This window comes from Physella acuta, unplaced genomic scaffold (genome assembly GCF_028476545.2).
Source record: "Physella acuta isolate Inbredline_101_S28 unplaced genomic scaffold, ASM2847654v3 ptg000615l, whole genome shotgun sequence".
Classification (NCBI taxonomy): Eukaryota; Metazoa; Mollusca; class Gastropoda; family Physidae; genus Physella; species Physella acuta.
The window spans coordinates 19498-41215 of NW_026732134.1; the positions used below are offsets into that span (position 1 = coordinate 19498).

General features: G+C 32.9%; 2 protein-coding genes across 14 annotated transcripts in view; one reads left to right on the forward strand and one right to left on the reverse strand.

Annotated features, from left to right (window-relative positions):
• Positions 1–1352: 1352 nt before the first annotated feature.
• On the reverse strand, positions 1353–7668 carry LOC131947905 (syntenin-1). 3 transcript variants are annotated; one of them, XM_059309295.1, is made up of 8 exons: positions 7525–7668; positions 5752–5827; positions 5369–5563; positions 4545–4715; positions 4168–4343; positions 3848–4019; positions 3609–3700; positions 1353–3447 (listed from the first exon to the last, which is right to left on the reverse strand). In XM_059309295.1, the coding sequence occupies exons 2-8, from the start codon at positions 5803–5805 to the stop codon at positions 3393–3395; spliced, it is 915 nt and encodes a 304-aa protein (XP_059165278.1). In that variant the 5' UTR covers positions 5806–5827; positions 7525–7668; the 3' UTR covers positions 1353–3392. The 3 variants fall into 3 exon arrangements, with proteins under 3 accessions (XP_059165278.1, XP_059165279.1, XP_059165280.1); XM_059309296.1 differs by lacking the exon at positions 7525–7668 and adding an exon at positions 7437–7482; XM_059309297.1 differs by lacking the exon at positions 7525–7668 and adding an exon at positions 6596–6642.
• Positions 7669–11094: 3426 nt separating this feature from the next.
• Positions 11095–21718, forward strand: part of LOC131947908 (phosphatase and actin regulator 1) — a 69693-nt gene continuing 59069 nt past the window's right edge. For 5 of the 11 annotated variants that reach the window (XM_059309299.1, XM_059309301.1, XM_059309302.1 and 2 more), the window contains exons 1-3: positions 11095–11251; positions 14843–14869; positions 15795–15872. In XM_059309299.1, the coding sequence (XP_059165282.1) occupies positions 11131–11251; positions 14843–14869; positions 15795–15872 (226 nt within the window). In that variant the 5' untranslated portion in view covers positions 11095–11130. Of the gene's footprint in view, positions 11252–14842; positions 14870–15794; positions 15873–16925; positions 16944–21718 lie in introns of all 11 variants that reach the window. The other 6 variants (XM_059309300.1, XM_059309308.1, XM_059309310.1 and 3 more) reach the window with 3 other exon arrangements.

The window sequence follows — 21718 nt, forward strand, 5'->3', positions numbered from 1 at the left end:
CACACTCAACGTTCTACAGCATTATTCTTCAAAAAGAAAATTAATTTATTTTTATTGTCTATGCATTTGATTTTTGTTAAAACATGTTTTAAAGACCCTACCAAAGATTTAATGATTGTTTTAACTGATGGTTAGATTGATGTCACCTTCAAGTAAAGGCCCTTGTTAAAATGTTAAACATTTGCTTGTCTCCTTTTTTAATTAACTTGAATTGTTGCAGTTGTTTAACATGCCAATTATGTTTATAAACCATATCAAGTATTGTGTGATTATGCAGATTTAAAAAATCTTTTAACCTAAATGTCTTCAGCTCAAATATTTTTTTTGTCTGTTAAGTTAGTTGCCCAGAAAATTTGATGAACCACTAATATAAGGAGGTTGAATACATTTATATTGCTCTGAAATACTATTCAGTTGAATCACCCTTCAAGTATTCCACTATTATAGTTACAGCTTTAAAGCACATTTTTACTATCTGTATAAATGTACAATATTGAGTCAACTGTAATGTATATTGTTTAAATATGACTTGTCCTAGTCTTTTGGTTTTTTTATCGTACTCCTTTGTGGTAAAGTGTCAATAATCTGTTATCTGAGTAACATGTTGGCTTTGTCAAAGTCCTTCATGTTATCATTTTTCTGATCATTGTCTCTTTCATCACGATTTGAAATGCACCATTGAAGTAGTTGGGGGGGGGGGGGAGGGGGGGGGGCGACACTCAAGCCAGGGACCCGAATGTTAAGTATAATTTATTTGAATAAAAATAATGAAGCACACTAAAAATAATACTTTGAACATAAAATATTTTATTCAAAGTTACATTAAATTTTAAAGAAAAATTGAATTGTCATTTACATTCATAGAATACCAAACCAGTGCATAATTACTACACATTTAAGAAATAACAAATTAACTAGCTAATATTTTAACCATGTAATAATATTTGTCAGAAGATTTTTGATTGTATCAATTGACATAATTTAACAATTTTCAAATTTGATGATTTCAAATGGGGTTTAACTTTATTAGAAATTTAAAAATATTTCTGTATCAGAATTGGTCAACACATCCAATTGAGAAAGTTGAAAATTCAGACCACTGGACATTTTAAAAGTGTTTTGCCAACATAGGTCATCATCCATATTTATTAAGTATAGCGTAGATATTTTTTAAATTTTATTTTATTAGGGGTCATCCATTTATGACGTCCACACGGGGGGGGGGGGGGGGGTCCGGAAAAAAAACTGACTTTTGTGGACACATATGGATAAGGAAAAAAAAAGTGGATTTTTGTGGGGGGGGGGGTCCAAAATAAAAAAAAAAATTGTGGATGTCATAAATGGATGACCCCTTACTGAAACTGAGATGAATACTTTTATTTTTCCATAAACAAAAAAGCAAAAGAACTAAAATCACTAATACTAGAAGCTAGAAACTGCACTACAGAGCTACAGGAAACAGACATGGAATTATTGTATAGATTTTTGAGTGTGACCTAAACAGTTCAAGACAATACAAAAAATTAGATTGTAAATTGTTAAAATATGTACTGAAATTATAACACTTGAAACAAAATGAAACTTTCATTTTAAATCGGTTATGAATGCAAAAAATATGTTAAATGGTGATGAAATTAGAAATATGTTACCAGGTGTGGACCAGATTTAAGAAAATGTTAGTTTTAAATTGTACCAGACTACAAGGATTTTTATCACAGATACTTCATATTAGGAGAATGGGATGGCATCCCATTCAATTCTGTCAAACCAATTTTTAACAACAAAAATAATGCTGTTTTATGTTAAACAGGCCAGTCACAATTATTATTTCTTGAATACATAAATGCCAAAAAAGATTTAAGGTCAGAATAAGAAATTTTGACAATTTTAATTTGACAAACCATTTTATTACTGGGTAGCATTTTTAAATAGACTTGCTGCATTTGTGCACTGTATGAATATTGTGTGACTATTTATTAAAAGAATTACAGCAAATATTTTTAAAACTCAGCTAATCGGGTATAGAAGTTCACATACAGAAGTATATTTTTCATAATTGGTAAATAAAAGCTTCAAAAGAAAATTGAATAAAATATAAAACAAAAATCACAACTTTTTAATGTTGATTACCTAACTAAAACTTTAGGGACTAAAGTTGTTTCACGATTATTTTAGCAAAAACATAGTGAAATGTAATGATTTATCTTTACTTCAAAAACTGTTTAGTAGTAAGAATTAGAGAGATAGCTGCCTAATACATCTCCTTCAGACAATTATTTTTTCAATTAAGAAAGAATACATTTAAAAATTAAATTTTATGTACAAAAAGACTATTTTTATATATTGATATATTAACGACATTTATTACTTCTGGGAAAAAGTTTTACTATCTCAAAGTATAAATTTTTATAATCCTTAGGCATTGTGAATTTCAATTAAGAATTATTACATGAAAATCTAAGTGGTCTAAATTAGCCATACCTGCTATTAGTAATGTATAAGCAATTTTTTTTTCATGCTTAAAATTTAACCCTTTGAATTTTACCCTGCATCATAAGGATCCATTGCAAGTTAATCAATATTCAACACTATATAGGAGGTTGATAGTCACATATTGGCTTTAGTACAATTCACAAAACCATTTTTTACTTTTTATTCCTAAGAAAATGGATTACTAAAACAAGTCAAAATGTAAAACTAGTGCAAACATGTTAAAATTTATTTCCAAATTGTATCGTAAGGGTTACTTTGAATAAAGTAAAATGCGTTTTTTAAACATTGAACAACATTAAAATTTTTATTTACAACAATATTTAAATATGTACACAAAAAAAGTAAATATAATGAACATATATTACAAAAATCATAGGAAATTTCTGATATTCGCAAGTTGTTTTCAAATACAAGGATGATGACAATATGTGCAGTCTACAGTTAAGCTCACTAAGTAAGAAGAACAGGAAAATAAAGCAAGTTTAAAGCAGTATAACAAATCCCCCACTAACCTACATGAATTGAACATTTAAATTTCACAATATAATGAAGTTAAAAAACAGTTTCATTGAATAATAGAAAAATATTTACTTTTTGCTGAAAATGTGAAATGCTGGTACACAGAAATTTTCTTGTTAATAAATAAGATTGTGATGTTATGTTTTTATCACCTTTTGTTTTTCTTATGGCACAACTATCTGACTTAAATTAGAAACACTTTTCATAGACATATTTTCATGGACAAGGCATTAGAAGTATTTTTAATTAATGTTTATAATTCCTTATTAAAGGAAACCCAAAAAACCTTAATTGAAAAAAAAATTATTCAAATGGTATGTGTGTTTTAGTCCATTATGCACTTGTTAGTTAATTGCGGTCGTCGAAGTTCATTATCTTGTTTAAAGATCAGGAATGGAGTGATCCATCAGTTTTTTAACAATACTGTTGCCCATACTGTAAAATAAAAAGTTGCATTGATTACCCAGAAAACAAAGCAGCTAATTAAAACAATTTAAAGCTAATAAAATATTTTTAATTAATTATTTCTTTGACAATTTAACTAAAAATCCTATGTAATATGCAAAATGTAAAAACATGTAGAAATCAAAACATACCACTTAATGATGTGATCATAAATAAAGCAAGGCATAACTGTGACAGTGATAGTTCTTCCTGATGCATCAATAATTTCACCAATTTCTTTGTCCTAAAACAAATAAATTATCTTACTTAAAAAGTGATCTATACAACATAAGAACTGTTAAAGTACCGGAAATGTATTGTGTTACAAAAAATAAATAATTTAAAAACAAGCAATTAAAAGTGTGAAGTATCAGAACAGTTTGAAACCTACCTTTAACCCAACAACATTTTGGCCTCCAATTTCAATCAACTGATGGTCAGTTAAAAGCCCATTGCGAGCTGCAGAGGAGTCTTTGACTAATGATTTAATGCGACCGTCCTTGAAAACAAAACCAACAAATCCATTGCTGTCTTTTTGCATTGTAATTGTACGTTCAAAAGGCCTGAAAAATTTTTTGTGGGAAAAATATTAAAACAATTTCTAGTTTAAGGGATTATAATATCAAATAGATCTTGACTATTTTACTTTCAAAAAAGAGATGGAAAAAAACCCGGAAAATTTGAACAAAAAAGCATATTGTTAAAATTTACCTATCTCTAACAGCCATTTCAATTCTCTGGGCATCAGCTTTCTTCAGGAAATTATGTGCTTTGTCATTGTCCCAGCCTGCAACTGTCTTCCCATTAATCTGCAGGATCTGGTCACCAAATCTTAATCCAGCTAGAGCTGCTGGAAACCCAGCTTGGACAAAGGCTACAAAAAGACCCTAATAAAAAAACAAGAGCTTCATAAAGATTTGGAACATAATCAAAAAGACAAATACTATTTGTATAGCTAAATAGAACTTGTATAATTCTAACCTCAATATGCAAAATGTTATATTAAGTGATAATATTTTAAAATTAGATAATGGATATTCCAAACCATAGAACAATATATAGTATGTAACTATCATCAAGGAACTTACGTTGTTTACATGTCTGATACGCAGACCCAACTTGCCATCTTGATTTTTGCAAAACACCACTTCTCTGATTCCAGATTTTATTTCAGCTCTGGCTAGTGCCAAATTATTTCCTGTGATTGGTGCAATCTGTGTCTGTCCAGATTGAGTTTGTCTGATGCCAACTTGCAAGCCCTGATAGCAACAAACATTTTTTTTTATAAACCTGTTGTGTTTTCAAATGTATAAAATCTAAATTGTACTTTAAACTGAGATGCTACTAGATTTAAATTTTCCTCAAGGAACTTATTTTTAAATTAAAGTTTATTCATCTTATAGATATGTTTTCTAAAGATGCCATTGCAATTACTGGTTTAATGTATTGAATAACTAATAAGGTCTAACTCTAATGTGACTTTCTGATTTGATTAACTTTTAGATACAGAAAGTGTTTGTAATGACTGCTTGCAATTTACTTGCTGTGTTTGTGAAATGGCAGAACACTAAAATTGGCATAATGATTTGTCTGACTAATTTATTTATCCATTTTTTATTACTGACCCATAAAATTATTTTGTTTATCAAGTTTATGAATATAGTATTGAAACCCTATATTATATTTATTTTTACCTAGATTTCTGTAAAGATTTTTAAAAATTACTTTAAAGCACAGATTCCCAATCTACAGGTTGTGTTTTCTGAGAGTCACCAACTTGTAGACAAAACCAAACAAAAATATTCCCTTTTTTTACACGGGGTCAGAGGTGACTTGGCAGTTATAAATAGGGGTTGCCATTCAAAAATGTTTGGGAACATGTGCTTTGAAGAGTTTTAGTCTTTTATCTAACCTGAGATGGTACAACTTGCATTTCCTGCATCATCTGTGGTGTTATCTGAAGCCCCATGTAGTCTGTGAGGGATGGGTAGAGGGCATTTCCTACTGGTGTTGATGGAGCTGACCCACCATAACTTGGTGGCTGGGGGTACTGTAAAGCTTCTGGTGCATTTCCACCTGTGATGGCTCTTTCATGATTAATTTGTGCCTGAAATCATAGTCATTTTTATTAAAGGTAGGAAGTAATAATAAAAAGAATTACCATTTTATAATTTATAAAATAATATGATAATAAAGGAATAAAAGTTATTGGCTGCCAATAACAAGTATTAACTTGTGAAAAATGTTTTTAAATCTTGTAAAAAAAAAAAAAGCAAACAGAATCTAAATTCCTACCGTCTGCATCTGATCGACACGCATATCTTCAAGGGTAGGATACAGTCTTGACATTTTGAGTTTAGTTATTGATTACCTAAAATAGACAAATATTAGTTAACAATTAATTTTAAAATGTAAATGTCTCATTAATTAAAGATCAATCAAATCAAAATAACCGCATAACAAATGTAAAATGAGGCCTCATAATACAGTGCTAACTAAAATCACTAAAAGAAAGATGTCTTGTTTAACCAGAGACAAATGAGTAATGCCATATGGAGTAGTATGTGATTCAATCAATAATTTAAAATCTACATACTACATACTTTATGCCACATATCTTGGCATGCTCTTTTTGTAGAATGTAATGCCTACATTATGGTCAAATTTAGGTTAGGGCCAATAGTAGGACTAGAACTAGAATTGGGGAATAGCTTTTTAAATAAAATACATAGATCTACTGCCAATGTAGTAGTATCATGAAGCAGATTCACAGATTGCTATTAATTGTAAATTAATGACACCAATAAAAGAAAATAATTTGGGACATGCCAGGACAGAAATGCTAGAAAGTCTAAAAACTTGGCCTAAAAATCATTTGGTTAGGCCTACAACAAGAATTAGATCTAGATCTAGCACTTGAGTAAAGTGAACAGTGTACTAAAATATAACTAAATTGTACTAGTTTAGCTAGATTCTAGGTCTAGATCTAATCTAAATCTAGATATTAGATTTCTCTATCTATGATACAACAGAAAAACCCTCAAAGTGAAAATGAAACTACTGAAATTGAAATCATTATTTATTCAATAAATTCAATTTTAAATTTATGTTAAATTAAAATTGGCATTTCATTTGTTACCAAGAAGCACAATCAAAAGCCAAAGAGTTAACAAAATTTATAAGAAAAAATTATAAGAACACAATGTCCTGGTCTGGGAGATTCTAGACCTAGATTCTAGATCTCTCTACCTCTATTAGTAAATTATTGTAGCTTTCAGATTGTAAGCACTACTATACAGTGGCCTGTATTATTAGGCTAAACTTTAGATAATACGGAGAATGTGGCAGTCATGTGATTTTGATTTTGTATCCTGTTCTCTTTTCTGCAGCGTCACAAATACACTTTTTCCCTAAAAAGTGCCCTAGTTAACTCAAGCAAGGGAAAAGAACCCAGTTAGTTGAGTTTAATTTTAAATTAAAAGGAAATTAAATTAGGCCCACAAAAAGCATTTTTTGTAATAAAACATCTAGATTTTTCTAGATCTAGAATTAGATTCTAGAATCTAGAGCCCAGATCAAGATCTAGATTATAGATCTAGAACTAGATCTAGATCTAGACTAGATTCTAGATTTCTACCTCTAGTGAAGTGAGTCTAGCTAGATCTAGATCTAGATCTCTAGTCTAGAATCTAGATTAGTCTAGAATCTAGATCTAGAATCTAGATAAGGCGAGAAAGCCTGATAATTTACAAAAATAAACAAGTGTGTAATAAATACATACCAATACTAAAAAATAACAAGATATAATCAGATAGAATCTAGATATAAATGTGATTCCAACCAGCTCGAAACACAGTGTTGTGTTTTATTTTAGTCGAATAAAAATAAATAAAAGTTTGTCTAAAACTAGGCTAGGCAGGAGAATAAAATTATTAATTAGATTCTTCTAGCTCTACAAATTTTTCTCGGAGGTCACGTACAGAAACTAAAATAACGAATTAAGAATAAGATGAACAAAAAAAACTTAGTTAATATTTTTTTATGATTACAACACAAATATACACTTACTGTGTGTTAAAATCCTTTTATATACCTCGATTTTGTAGCTTAAAATATTAGTCACTTTCTGTCAGTCGCTTCGGGTCTATTTTTAGATTGCTTAAACACAATTTGTCACATGACGTCACCGGTCATATGGTTTTGACATCACCTCTTATCAAGTGGGACTAAGTTTTAGGAAGGTAAGGGTAGGCTTCGCAAAACACTAGGTCTACCCGTAATATCTTTTGACAAATAAACATAAGTTAACACTTATAACAAATATATATCTGTCGTTGTTTTTGTTTTGTTTTGAAATGTGTAACAATTACGCATTGTTTATTATGGCAATATACTGAGCGCGTTGCCAGATAGACTGAAGAAGCTAAGGCGAAAGTCTTGATCTTGAGGGGGTGTAATTTTTGTCACGTGAGTGAGGGTCGTTTGGGGCTAAGAAATGTAACTAATTTTCTTTACATTCGAAAGGACACATAACTAGCTTATTGAATAAAAAGAATATTCAGTTCCTGGATATTAGAATCTGGGTACAGTATACAGGCAAATAATTATTATAATTTACAATATATTTCTTGATTTTTCTAAATTTTTCTTAAAGGTCATACTATTATAGAACCTGAAAGATCAACGTATTTGGTTGTAGTAAGCTTTCGTGTTTGCAAGACCAGATTCCAAACCTGATTCCTTTTCTTTGTCATGATAAATTATTTTTAGCGCAATTTCCATTCTGGAGAATTGCGTTTATTAACTCGTCATTTCTGGGAATGGATGGATGAATGTATGGATGAATGAATGTATGGATGAATGAATGTGTGTCCGGGCTTTAAGTCGTATCTCCTCCTCAACGAAGCAATATCGATGACTAGTTCCAAAAGCAATTATGTTAAGCTAGTTACGAGAATGAGCATAGGCCATAAAAATTCCGGGTTTCTTTCATGTATTTCCCGGAAAAGCCAAAAAACCTCGAAAAAATTCAGCTTTTGGCCCATATCTCGGCAACCAGACCACTTAGCGACTTGAAACATGTACCAATCGATTCCTGCCATAATTTAGAACAATATTGCCGAAGAAAGTTTTCAAAAATATCCTTTCGTTCGGTCACAAAAAAATTTTGAATTAATTAAATTTTGACCGAATTAGTAGGCATTTTTTCCAACCACACCACACGCGTCATCACGTTCAATAGCTGCGCCATCGCGTTCCATGGCTGCGCCATCACGTTCAGTAGGCGCGCAATGGTTTTTAGTCATGTAACTCTATTGTAAATAAAACATGTAAAATACTGAAAAAAATTAATAAAAAACGTTTTAATAACTAACCAATGGTTTTACTAACCCTGCTCTTGATTTACGCTACGACAGAGCTATTTTTAGATAACGTAAGGAAATTGCGCTAAAATTGTCACTAGACTTTTTAATTACCTTGTTTTATTTAGGGATAGATCCCTACTTCTTTGTTTAAACACGTGTAAATAATAAATTTTCGATCATCGTTTCTTGTCACATTTTTGTAATATCACAAAATCGTTTTATTTAAAAGTTGTTTTCAATAATTTAAAATTTAACCGACTACTAGTGTTGGGAATGAAAAGTAATGAGGGGGATTATTATTCAAATTTGCATACTAAAACTAAATTTACGTAAGTCTACTTCATCGCTCAAAAATAAAATAAAAAACAATTTAAAAAAAAAACTAAACAAACGTGTATAAGTAATTTAATTGATACAAAGACACAACTGAAGGTTATAGACTTCAGAGTCGGGTCAGAATTCGATGGCTCGATTTCACTACCAGACATTGAATAGATCGGTTATAACAAATCTCCAAGTTCTTCCAATGGGCCTTTTGTTTGTCAATGAAATTATAGCTTTCACTGCAAGGAACACGCCATTTTTGTAGTTTCAAACTGTGTATAATAAAGAGCATATAATTATAGAGCCCACCGCCATTAAGTATATGATGTCACACTTTTGGGGGAGGGAGGGACAGAGTTTCTTCCAGGCATCTCTTCGGGGAGCCCCCCCCTTCCCCCAAAGAAAGTATACCCCCCACGAACGAAATGGAATTTATATAGAAAACATACTTTTGCCAGTGTACGCCCCCCCCCGGGAAATGCCCCCCCCCCCCCCCCAGGAGAGAAAAGTCTGGAAGTAACACTGGGGAGGGGTTCGATACTTTCCTGACCGTCAAACGCTGGGAAGAAAATTGAACCTTAAGAATCGTGACCAGTGGCGTAGGCAGGGGGGGGGGGTTAGGAAGGGTCATAACCCCCCATAGACCCCTCGGTATATATAAAAAGTATGAGGGGGGGTGCAAATCGAAAGTTTGAGGGGGGTGTGCAAATCGAAAGTTTGAGGGGGGTGCAAATCGAAAGTTTGTCCCCGTGTAAAAATTGGAACCCCCCCCCCTTGAGACGATCCTGGCTACGCCACTGATCGTGACGTAGCAAGCATGTTTAATTTCTTAAAATAAATAAAGAAAACATTACACAGTTATGGCTATTTAAGGAATGTGTATGGAACTTCAATACTTCCTTTACTTTTAGCGTTGTTCTTACTTAATGTGACGACGCTAATGGGTAGGTCTACTTGGAAATATCATCAATGGATATTAAGATCAGAATAAAGGCCTATTCGTGGTTTTTTTATAAAGAGGAAAAAGGAAAAGAAAAACCCACAAAACTACATCGACCGGACCAAATTATTAAATTTTTCCTCTCGATATGCATAAGTGAATGGTTACTGAACTTAAATATGATGCCTACAGAATGTCTGTGTTTGCTATAATATGCGTTTGAAAAAAAAAACCATTCTTCTTCGTTTTTAACATAAACACTAGACATAAACACTAATTTATCCCTTTAAAAAACGGAAGTTATTAATATTATATCAGTTTTCTGAATAATATAAAGCTTGAGGGAGTGACTGTGCGATGCAGTTCCCCCTTCAAATCTTACAGTTGTGTAAGCTTTTGAAACACTCCACATCTTGTCCCTTAGGCTTTTAGGATTGGGGAAATTATATGTAGGCTTACACGTTCTAGCATTTTAGATGGGAAGTCGTTGCTCTCTTGCGTAATTAAAGTCATCTAAAGATGCGTAACCCCTGTCAATATTAATAAAAACACACACATACTAGATCTATGTCATATAATTAAATCCAACTACTAGTGCGGTTAAAAAACACATTAGCATACGGACGTAGCAACAAAATTCGACACTGGTGTGCGTATGTGTGTGAGGGATGGGGGGGGGTATCGACCACCTTTTTGTTACCTTTGTTTAAACAATCGTCTCATATGAATATAACCTTTAAAAAAACAACACATACAATCATCTCGCATCCTCGCCATTAATTAGCCACGATGCTGATGGAGAGTGTTGAAAACTTAAACAGTAAGCAGGCGGACTGAGTAAAGGACAGATCGCATTTAAATTAAAACGGATATGCTGGTCAGATCTTTCACAGGTACATTATCTGGAAAAAATGTTTCGACCGGTAGTTAATTTCGATTAATTTATCACCTCCCCTGAAATAGTTCGTTTAACTTTACACATTTAAAATTCTGGCACTAGCCTAAACATTGGTGACCTCAAACCGGAAGTCAACATGATAGAAAATGGCTGAAATGGGCACCAAAACAGATGCGGATTCCGTCTTACCCCCATTTGAAAGGCTCAGAAGTAGTAGTGACCCTAAACCTTCTTTAGATTCAATATCTTTACCAGGCGGTAGTTTAGGTGTGTTTTATATATTTATTTAAAATTATTTTGTTACTTCCGCTAAAGCAGGAAAAAGAATAGATAGGTGCCTACGCCCTGTCTGAACTCACTGAACTCAGCTGTAAAAATAAACCTGTCTGTGTCTCTCACTTAACTTGGACTCAACTCTCATACTCACTCATCTTTTCTTCTACCATGTTATTTATTTAGGGCCTAAAGGGCTCTACTTCTAGCTACTAAGTTTTTTTTTATCATTAATTTTGTAGGTAGATTGAGATATGATTATTTTGAAATTTGTATGTCAGCAACAACTGACAACACTTTTTACTTTTTACAACACTTGACAACAGCTCACTTTAAAATAAAAATATTAGGATTATTAGGCCCTATCTAGGCCTAATATAATAATTAATAATATAAATATAAATAGGCCTAATAGTAGTAATAATAGGCCGAGCCCTAGTCTATAGGCCTATCACTAAGTTTTAGTCCCCTCATTATTTCCTAGTTTAACATGACTAAGACTTGTTTAATTGCAAAGTCTTTCCACTTTTAAGCTCATAAAACATAAAATGTAGGCTTATAGGGCCTAAAGCCCAAACTAAAATGATTTAGTTTAAAATATGTGATAACTCATTTCATGCCTGCAGAAAATTATGGAAAAATGACTGTACAAATCTTGCATGCTGGTCAATATGAATATGGCCTTAGGAAGCCAGATGTTTATTATGGTTTCCTGTGTTCATTTAATCACAATGTTTGTTTGCATTTTTAAAATGTGTAAGTCACATTGCTGCCACTCTTACATTTTTGACCCTCCCCTTAATGTTGCTGGCTTAACTTGGTACATCATCTAGTAGACCTAACTCTTTTGAATACACTTTAATTAGTAAGCTTTTATTAATTTAGTTTCACATTCCATCTTTATTGAATATTAATAATAAATGTTTGAAATTTGGTAATATGTAGGCCTTTTTTGTTTATTCGATTCATGGCTAATGGATAAAAAAGCATTCTTATAGTACTAAAATTGCTTTCAGAAAGTACTGACAAATTTTAATTCTGTGAAATGTATCACACTTTATTGTAAAATATTTTTTATTAAAACAGACTGATAGTTGTCTTTATTAGATAATACTTGAGGTTCTCAACCATGTAGCGTGTGTTTTGAAACATGTCTTTTAATCAGAGCAGGATAGACTCAGGGATGTCCTTCAGTCACAAGTCTGAACTGAGACCTTTGGGCTAGCAGCCAAATGCTCCACCTATTTGACCGTGCCATCACATGTTACTGCTACTAGTTGCATGTCAAAATCAAAATAAATAAAAAAAAAAACAGACAAAAAATATTGTCATAAAATGAGCACTGATTACAAAACGGTATAAACACTGACTCTACTTCTTCTGCCCAAAACAAACTTGCCATTTAATACAAAAGTGCTCAAATGTATTATGTTAACTTCCTGATAAAGTAGTACTTTAATTTTATATGTTGATATCAAGTGTATGGGGGGAATCCACCAAAAAATATACTTTCTGTATTATTTTTATTCAGTTCAGCAAATTATATGAATTCTATATATCATTCTAAAGCAACTGGGCATAGCTCTGACTTACCATCCCCATGTATGCTGTGATTATTGAAACAGATGGACTCTAATTCTATTATTCATGTGATCCCTGTCTTGAGCATGAACGAGTCAAGATGATGTACCATTCTATCTACAAATATGTACAGATACTGTGCTCATTTATTAATATATATAACTTATGAAAGAAATTTTTTGTCTGTTTGTTTTCTTACAAATGAGCTCTACAATAATATATAATTACTTTTTAAAATTTTGAATGATAATTTCTGTTTCCTTACTAAAATACCTAGGAATGCATTATTTAAACCATTATGTAAGTCAGTTTTATGCCCAGCTGTTTTTACTTTCCTTAATCGGAGTCAGATTCTCATCTTAATTGGTGGACTTTAGGATATCCATGATCTTAGTTAAAGACATTTGGGTTAACACTTGTGTGCACAACCACAATGGCACTTGTCTCAATTAAAAAATTATTGCAAAACAGTTTCATATTTGAACTTCTGACACTCTTGGCTAAATTATCTACAGAAAAATTGGGGAATCTGAGAACTGTACTGTCATCATTTTTTAAGTAATGCTGGTAGTGTAGTTTAAAGAATCAATTCACTAAGAGTGTTGTTGTATTTTCAAAACTTTTTTCTCAAGTCTGTGTATGTATACACATCTTGTGAATGAAGTTTGACTAATTTCAAATGGAATAATTTTTTAAAGTGTGTTTAAATTTGTTCTCAGAATTGTTTTTTTTACGCATTTTGTAGAAGGGAGATGTTTCTGTTATTTAAATATATCTATCACACATCATTAAAATATAGTTGAATAATAAACTCATTCACCTAACTCAATTAAAATTTCAGTTTACCTTTTTGTCTAAAATATAAAATAATTTGACTATAATTGTAATTAATTTTGAATTCAAACTTTTGAAATTAGTACTAATTGTAATATATTTTTTGTCCATTAAGGATACAGTTAATGGAGGAAGAGATAAAAAGTATTTTTTTAAAAATAGCAAATGTAAAATTAGAGCTACATCACTGTAAACATCAAATTTAGCAGTTTAAAATCTTTATGATTAGTAATTGTTACTCAATACTTCAGATATCCAATCACAACACCGTCACCTATTTTAGTTATCTGGTAGTGGTCACTTGTGCAATCTGCTTAGAAAGAGTTTTCATAGTCTGCTGATGTTTTTTATCACATTGGTAAAAAGGCTGTTAGTCATAGTATTAGATGTTCTTATTTAACATACATGCAAAGAGTTAGTAATCAAGGTACTTATTTTTTTGTAGTATTCAGAACACAACTAATTCGCCAGCATTTTAATTCAAATAAATAGACGTATATTAACAGCCTTATAAATCCTCATAACAAGTAATGTTTTATCCTTATGTATTAATCATTAAACATAGAATTTTGAAAGTCTGACCTAAAGTCAACAAAATATAAACAAACATGCCTGTAACTGTTGTCACTGTTGACCCATTGAAAAGCAATTGAATCCATCTTGATATAACTTGAAATACCATTGACTTTTACAAGTTTTTGTTTCACACAATGTCCTTTCACTTTACTGAAATGAAATTACATATCCTTTTGTACAAATCCAATTTTTAAATTACAATTAAGCAATCTTGAGTTTTAGAGAAATAATTTTCCCTATTAATTAACTGTAATTAACATAGAAAATCAAGAACTACATTAGATGCTATTCTCTGCTAGACATTTATATCTCTTATTTCTTGTAAGAAAAAAGATGAGTTAATAACCTAGTTTAGGCGCTCAGTGATTCAGATACCAATTTCTGAATTGCTTTAGCCTTTCCTCATCCCAAGTTAGTAGAATTTTATTAATGACACTGCTACTATTGTACCAGCTACCCTTTCTATGCTCATCACCTCTTAGGTCAAACTAAGTACCTTAATTTAAAATTATGCACTGCCTTTATTAGCAACAAAAAAAATGAATGAAAAGGTAATTTTTATGACAACCAACAAATTTTTAAAAAATTAAACAGGTGATGATGGCTTAAGTCTAGAGAATGGTATGTATCTTAAAGACATCTTGCCATTAAAAAATTTCCAGCTATACAACTTAAAACACCCGTTTAATTTAAATTAGAAAATTGCTTGTATTCTCTGCTTTGTTTTATAGTTTTTTTTTGCATTACGTTGCTTTCATTAACAGACCATGATGTAGTATTATTCTGTTGTGTAGAGGGGAGTGGACATACTTTGTTAAGAAAAACAAGCTTATGATTTAAACATTACCTTAGATCTAGATAAAATTTTAAAATGTGTATTTTAATAATCCAATTTTCGAAGAGTTTAGTTTTATACGTTTGAGCTAAATATTTGAACATTGATTTCTAATCTTTGATTAGTTATGAAGTCAAATTGGATTATTAAACTTAATTTTAAAATCAGTTTTTAATCAGTATGATAACAAAGTGCCGTCAAAGAAATTTAATCCAATTAATTTTGATGACAGATTCTCTAATTCTCATCCTAACTTTAATTAAACTTAAAATAGTCTATAACAAATATATCACTTTTTTCTTATTTACGTAGATACAAATATATACCAATAACAATTTTTTCATTCAATACTTCCTTTTTAAAAAACAATTAAATATTCTGTGCTAAGCAATAGTAATGTAGATTTTTTATAACTTTAGTATGGATTGCAGAAATTTGAAGATTCATGTTTTACTTACGTTAAATTATTGTTAAAGGTTTTATAGAAAGGGAAAATATTGATTATTGTTAATTTATTTTAGATAGACCAAAAATATTGATAACTGTTCATTTATTTTAGACAGACCAAAAATATTGATAACTGTTCATTTATTTTAGACAGACCAAAACTATTGATAACTGTTCATTTATTTTAGACAGACCAAAACTATTGATAACTGTTAATTTATTTTAGATGGACCAAAACTATTGATAATTGTTCATTTATTTTAGATGGACCAGGTGGGGACAATTCATATTTGACATCAGGATCATCCACAACACCTAGAACTGTTAGATTTATAAAGGATGGTGAGTAGAAAATTTGTGCATGCCATTTTTTTTTGTAATTAAGCTTAACCAAAACGATTATTTTTAAATTCATTTCAGGTTATGCAATTTACCAATTTAAAAAAAAGTTTCATGAGGCCTATTGAAATTTTTTTTAACCATGGATTTTTTCTTTGTTTTTTTTGCATAAGGGGACATCACCAGAATTAGAATATAGACTTCATTTTTGTTGTTACTTCCCTTAAATACCACAATTGCTATGCCAAGTTTTCAAAATATACTTAAAATGTTAATTGCTATACTTAATACATTTAACGTAAGTTGTGAATTGATTTGAATGTTTTTTGTATGAGTGATTAAGCTATTTCTAAATATCTTCAAAATAGACTTTTATTTTATAGTTTAAAGTGAGAATATCAGTAACATCTTAAGTTGTCTTTTAAATTTGGTCCATAACCAACTGTCATATAATAGTATACTTTAAAAAATGTAAGACATTTTTAAAAACTATCAGATAATCATAAGCAGCAATATTTGAATTAACATTTTTGTAGATATGTTCTCTCTACCAATACTAGTAAGTCATTAGATGCTTTGTTAGTAAAATAGTAGACACTGTATTAGTAAGTCAGTAATCACTTTATGAGTTAGTAGGCACATTATTAGTCAGTCAGTAGGCACTTTATTAGTAAGTCAGTAGGCACTTTATTAGTAAGTCAGTAGGCACTTTAGTAGTAAAGTAGTAGGCACTTGAGTAATAATTTATATGTAATTAAACATTTCAGCAGTAGGCTATAAATACAAATGCAAATGACATAAATATAGTTTCTTCATTAATAAATTGAAATTGGGTTTAATTGTCGAGTTAATTTAATAAGAAAGCTGCAGAGGCTGTAGAATTTAATGACATGCTAATTTATTCAAGTTAATTATGTATACCCATAGTGTTAGCATTGCATTAAAGTTGTAGTGCTTTACAAGAGACCTTATTGGTCCACAAGACACAGCTCACCATTGTTGTAGACTAGGCTAGCTGACACCCTGTCTAATGTGTGCTCTCTATTGTTTGTTTAGGTATTTTCGCCAGATACAGTATGTTTTATTCTATTTTTTTTTCTCTATCTGTGGGGTGGTATTTTTTTTTTATCCTCTAAATGTGGTTCACTTTTCATCTAACTAACTGGAATGTGGGTGTGCCATCTTATTTTTCTCAAACAAAATTTAAAAACTTTAAAAAATGTTTAGGTCATATGTTACAGAACCTCTTATGCTGGGCGTATGTGGCTTAGGGGTAGTCCATAAATGACGTCACACTCGTAGGGGGAGGGAGGGGGGATCCGTAATTTTGTGACGGTGTGTGATGAGAGGGGGGGGTGGTTCAGATGGTGTGACGTCACACTTTTGCATTACAAAAAAGCGTTGTTAGAAAACGAGTTTTAGCCGTTATTTCGCGTTTTAGAAAACTGTTTAAATAAATTGTCATAGAAATTAAATTACTCTATGTTGACAGTTCAGACAAGATTTTGGAAAATTATCGATGTTTTAAGGAAAATTCAACTGCAATTTTGAGGGGGGGGGGGGGTTGTGGGCTGAGGTGTGAGATTTTTTTCGGGGGGGGGGGGGTCTGGCTTTTTGTGAGGGGGGAGGGGGAGTTAAAAATCGTCCAAAAAAGCGTGACATCATTTATGGATGACCCCTTAGACATAAAGGGATGTGGGCGTGACTAGGTCAACGTTTACTGTTAAAACAATGGAGTTTTGTCTTGTTAATTTACATTCCATTCAACTCATCATGCAACAATCTGGGCCACATCTAATGGTTTCACGTGGACACTGGATGAGGTCAGGCCTGGTCAGCTTTCAAGTTTGACCTCAGCATTACTATTCTGACCTTGTATTAACCGTAACTCTGCTTCACGGGGGCAGCAAGGGAGAGTAATCGGTAATTTATTGCCTCCCTTTCTGGTGAGGCGACATGTAATAGATTACCGCTGTCGTTAAGGAAGAACATGCCGTTTGTGATGGGAGAAGGAATTATTGCTTGCATACGCCCAACGCTTGTAGTTATTTTTAAAAATTATTTAGCCATGATTTAAGAAATGCATTTGTTGTTAGTGATATAATGCAATTATAAATAGAAAGGATAATTGTTTCCGTGAAAAACATGAAATCCAATTAATTACAAGTTTTCTCTAAGATATAGTTGTGTATAGTTATGCATTTGATACGTTTAATTATTGTGTACTGTATTTAGGTATAACATAATGTACCGGTCACTTTAACAAACGCATACATTTTTACACATCTGACATATCAACCTTACACATTCAAGTAGAACACAGCAAAACATTGGGTGCTGTGGGTTGTGTTTAAACTGCGAGGTACCATCTTCTCTGGGTCTTTTTGTCGAGTGCATTGATACAATGTTCCTATACATAAGAACCTTACCCATTCAAGTACAATACTAACAGCAAAACATTTAGTGCGATGGGGATGTTGTGTTTAAACTGCGAGGTACCATCTTCTCCGGGTCTATTTGTTGAGTGGTTTGATACAATGTTCCTATACGATGCAAACATGACACGTCGATAATTTAGAGCAGCTTTCTGTTTTGGTTTGTAAAAGTCTCTACCTACTTTTTCGAGGCAGACCATGTCATTTGATGTTTGCTTGCAGCTGAAAGACTATGGTTCTGTTTTTATAAAAGAAAGTTTCTGGTTTACTTATATAAAGGCAAGCCTATCTGACGTAAAAAGCCAATGTTTCTATAAACCATGTACATGAGATAAAAAAGCCCATGTTTCTATAAACTATGTACCTGAGGTAAAAGCAATTTTTTCTGTAAACTAGGCCACCCTTCCTGACGTAAAAAGCCCATGTTTCTATAAACCATGTAACTGACATAAAAAGCCCAAGTTTCTGTAAACCAGACAAGCCTACTTGACATAAAAAAGCCCATGTTTTTCGATCACTGCACGAAGTTTACGCTCGGTTAACTCTGTTCCCTCACGTAATTAACAAGCAAACTGACACTAATTTTTTCTCCTTCTGCAAACCTCATGTTAATTGAGGCTGCGGGGGGGGGGGGGGGGGGGGGGGGTAATCTATACTATTTTAGCGCTTCAATTATTTCAACGTAATTCTTTACGAAAACCAGAGCTCTGTTTTTCTAATCGTTCATTTGTGTTCGTTTTAAATGTGGAGGAAACATTGCTTTGTTTTCTCTGTTTTGTTAAAACTGGTACCTACGACATGTAAGTACCACAATACACCACACCATCACAACTCATGAGACTAGGACACCAACCCCGTAAACCGACTGCAGTAGTTGGCCTCGCTACATCAACAACCACATAGATCTACCTCTATTGGTCAAATTTTATCTATTTTCAACTTTTTGTCTGATTGGGGGATCTTGTCCAGATAAGCCCCGCCACAAATAATAAAAGTTCATGGGCGAAATCTTAAAGCGCCGCCACTTGTAAGTTGTAACCAATTTCTGATGTACCAAAATACACTCATTTTCATGCAAATTATTAATGACGTCTAATTTCAACCTCTTCAACAAAATCTAAAAGTATGTTTCACATCCTCTTTATATAATCTCTTTTTTTGGTGGCGGGGATTAATTTTTTTTGGCGGGGGTTTATCTCGACAAGATCCCGATCGGGCTGTAGTAGTTGCTTCTATCTTTAGTTGATTAAAGTAGTTACACACATCTTATGGAAGTTATTATTACGCCGCCTGTGTCCTTACACCCAGTACATTTAGTGCTTGACATATGCCCTTACACCCAGCACACCTTATTGTAGGGTTTGTATCGAGCACGACATATCAGAGGGCATTGTCCTCGCAGCAGTCTAGTGGAAAAAAATGGCAGGCCATTTGTCCAAACCTCTAGCACACAACAGAACACATGCCCCCCACACATCATAACATCTTGTTCGGGGTATTATTTCCCCTTGCTCTATAATGATAAACATTGTCCTAAACAGTGACGGGGGGCTGGCGAGATGAATGGCCTATAATGAATGTCTCTCTACCCGCTTTCACATTGTGATGAAGCCGTTTATTACTCCGTGTTATCGACCCAGTTTCCACCGTCCCATCGAGCCCAGGAACATTTTCTACGTACCAAAGTTACCGCCCCTTTAGGTTATGTGTTGCGTCCCTTGAACTCAAGCGTTTTGTCCCTTGGCGTAGCCGCCACGCTAACTTAAAACAGGTCAAGATATTTATTATATTTTTATCTCCGGTAATTCCCTTTCTGTTGATAACAATGCTGAGTGAATAGTAAAAACGGTGCGGACTTTAAACACGGTGTTGTCCGCATACCTTTAGCTGTGCCGTACCTTGAAATACCTCGCGGTTACCCAAGCGTGGAGGTGGGGCCGGTCTCCCCCCCCCCATAGCCCACACTTGAACCTGTGGCCTCAAAATTCTAGTTGAGCCTGCTGATGTGAGGACCTTACCGTACATAGTTCTGACTAAAAGGGAATTATTTTTACATACAGACCGCAGCTGTGGCGCTTAATCCGTGTGTGTACGCACCAAGCTAGTTGCAAGTTTGGTGTGAAATTTTTACCTAAATGTTTCTAGTTGGAAAAGGAGAGAGAATTTTTTGTTTATTCACATGTGGCGCCGTTTGTATTTTTTTATTCTGTTTGACTGGGTTGATGGATGGACAGCTACACATGTGACTGGTAATGTACGGCGTGTACTAGGCCAACACCTGTTGAGATTGGATAATTCGTTTGCTTAAAGTTTAACTTCAGTTACCTGGGATTTACAAGCGTGTGTTCACTTCATTCGCCTTAGTTGTTTTTTTTTTCTTTCTGTGATGATTTTGTTAACTACTTAGATTTTTAAGTAAGGGTAACAACGTGTATGGTTATCGTCTTACTGTTTAACCTGTGATACAGAAAGAAGTAAAGTTAGGGTAAGGGTTAGGTTTAGGTCGTGTATGGTTATCTTCTTGCACTACAACATTGTATCTGTCTTTTTAGCGCAATTTCCATTCTGGAGAATTGCGTTTATTAACGCGTCATTTCTGGGAATGGATGGATGGATGGATGAATGAATGTATGGATGAATGTGTGTCCGGGCTTTAAGTCGTATCTCCTCCTCAACGAAGCAATATCGATGACTAGTTCCAAAAGCAATTATGTTAAGCAAGTTACGAGAATGAGCATAGGCCATAAAAATTCCGGGTTTCTTTCATGTATTACCCGGAAAATCCAAAAAACCTCGAAAAAATGCAGTTTTTGGCCCATATCTCGGCAACCAGACGACTTAGCGACTTGAAACATGTACCAATCGATTCCTGCCATAATTTAGAACAATATTGCCGAAGAAAGTTTTCAAAAATATCCTCTCGTTTAGTCACAAATTTTAAAATTACATAAACACCTACAAACCGATCGTTCTTCTAGCTTGAACGCATCCCAGCATTATACGTCAGAGCTATTTTTAGATAACATAAGGAAATTGCGCATAAATGTCACTAGACTTTTTAATTAACTTGTTTTAAAATACACTCACCATGTTCTGCGTGTAAGTCAAATGTTCCCCGCAGTGTTTAGATGTACTCACCAGCCGGTGGTTGCTCTATCGCGTGCCGGGTGTTATCTACAGAGTTCTCTTAAAGAATACCGGATAGTGGCCCCTTATTTTCACTCTGACCTTTTTTCTCTCTCCCCTTAGCACACTAGTGTGTTGGTTGTGTAAAAAAATAAGGGGAGGTAAGGCCGCGGATTCTGTGTTTGTGTGGGGGTGTTGTTTAAATATTTCTAGGAAGTGCTTTGATAAATTTGACAACAAAGTTGTCGTTTGTGTTCCGTAATTTTTTACTTTTATCTAAATCTGGTA

What these genes read in the sequence shown, in the direction of transcription:
- LOC131947905 (XM_059309295.1), bottom strand. Translation starts at nt 5,805, where the DNA reads ATGTCAAGACTGTATCCTACCCTTGAAGATATGCGTGTCGATCAGATG. An exon ending in GTGTCGATCAGATGCAGACG is followed by an intron (nt 5,564 to 5,751) that starts GTAGGAATTTAG and finishes CTATGATTTCAG; the next exon opens with GCACAAATTAATCATGAAAG. An exon ending in GTATCAGACATGTAAACAAC is followed by an intron (nt 4,344 to 4,544) that starts GTAAGTTCCTTG and finishes TTTTTTTATTAG; the next exon opens with GGTCTTTTTGTAGCCTTTGT.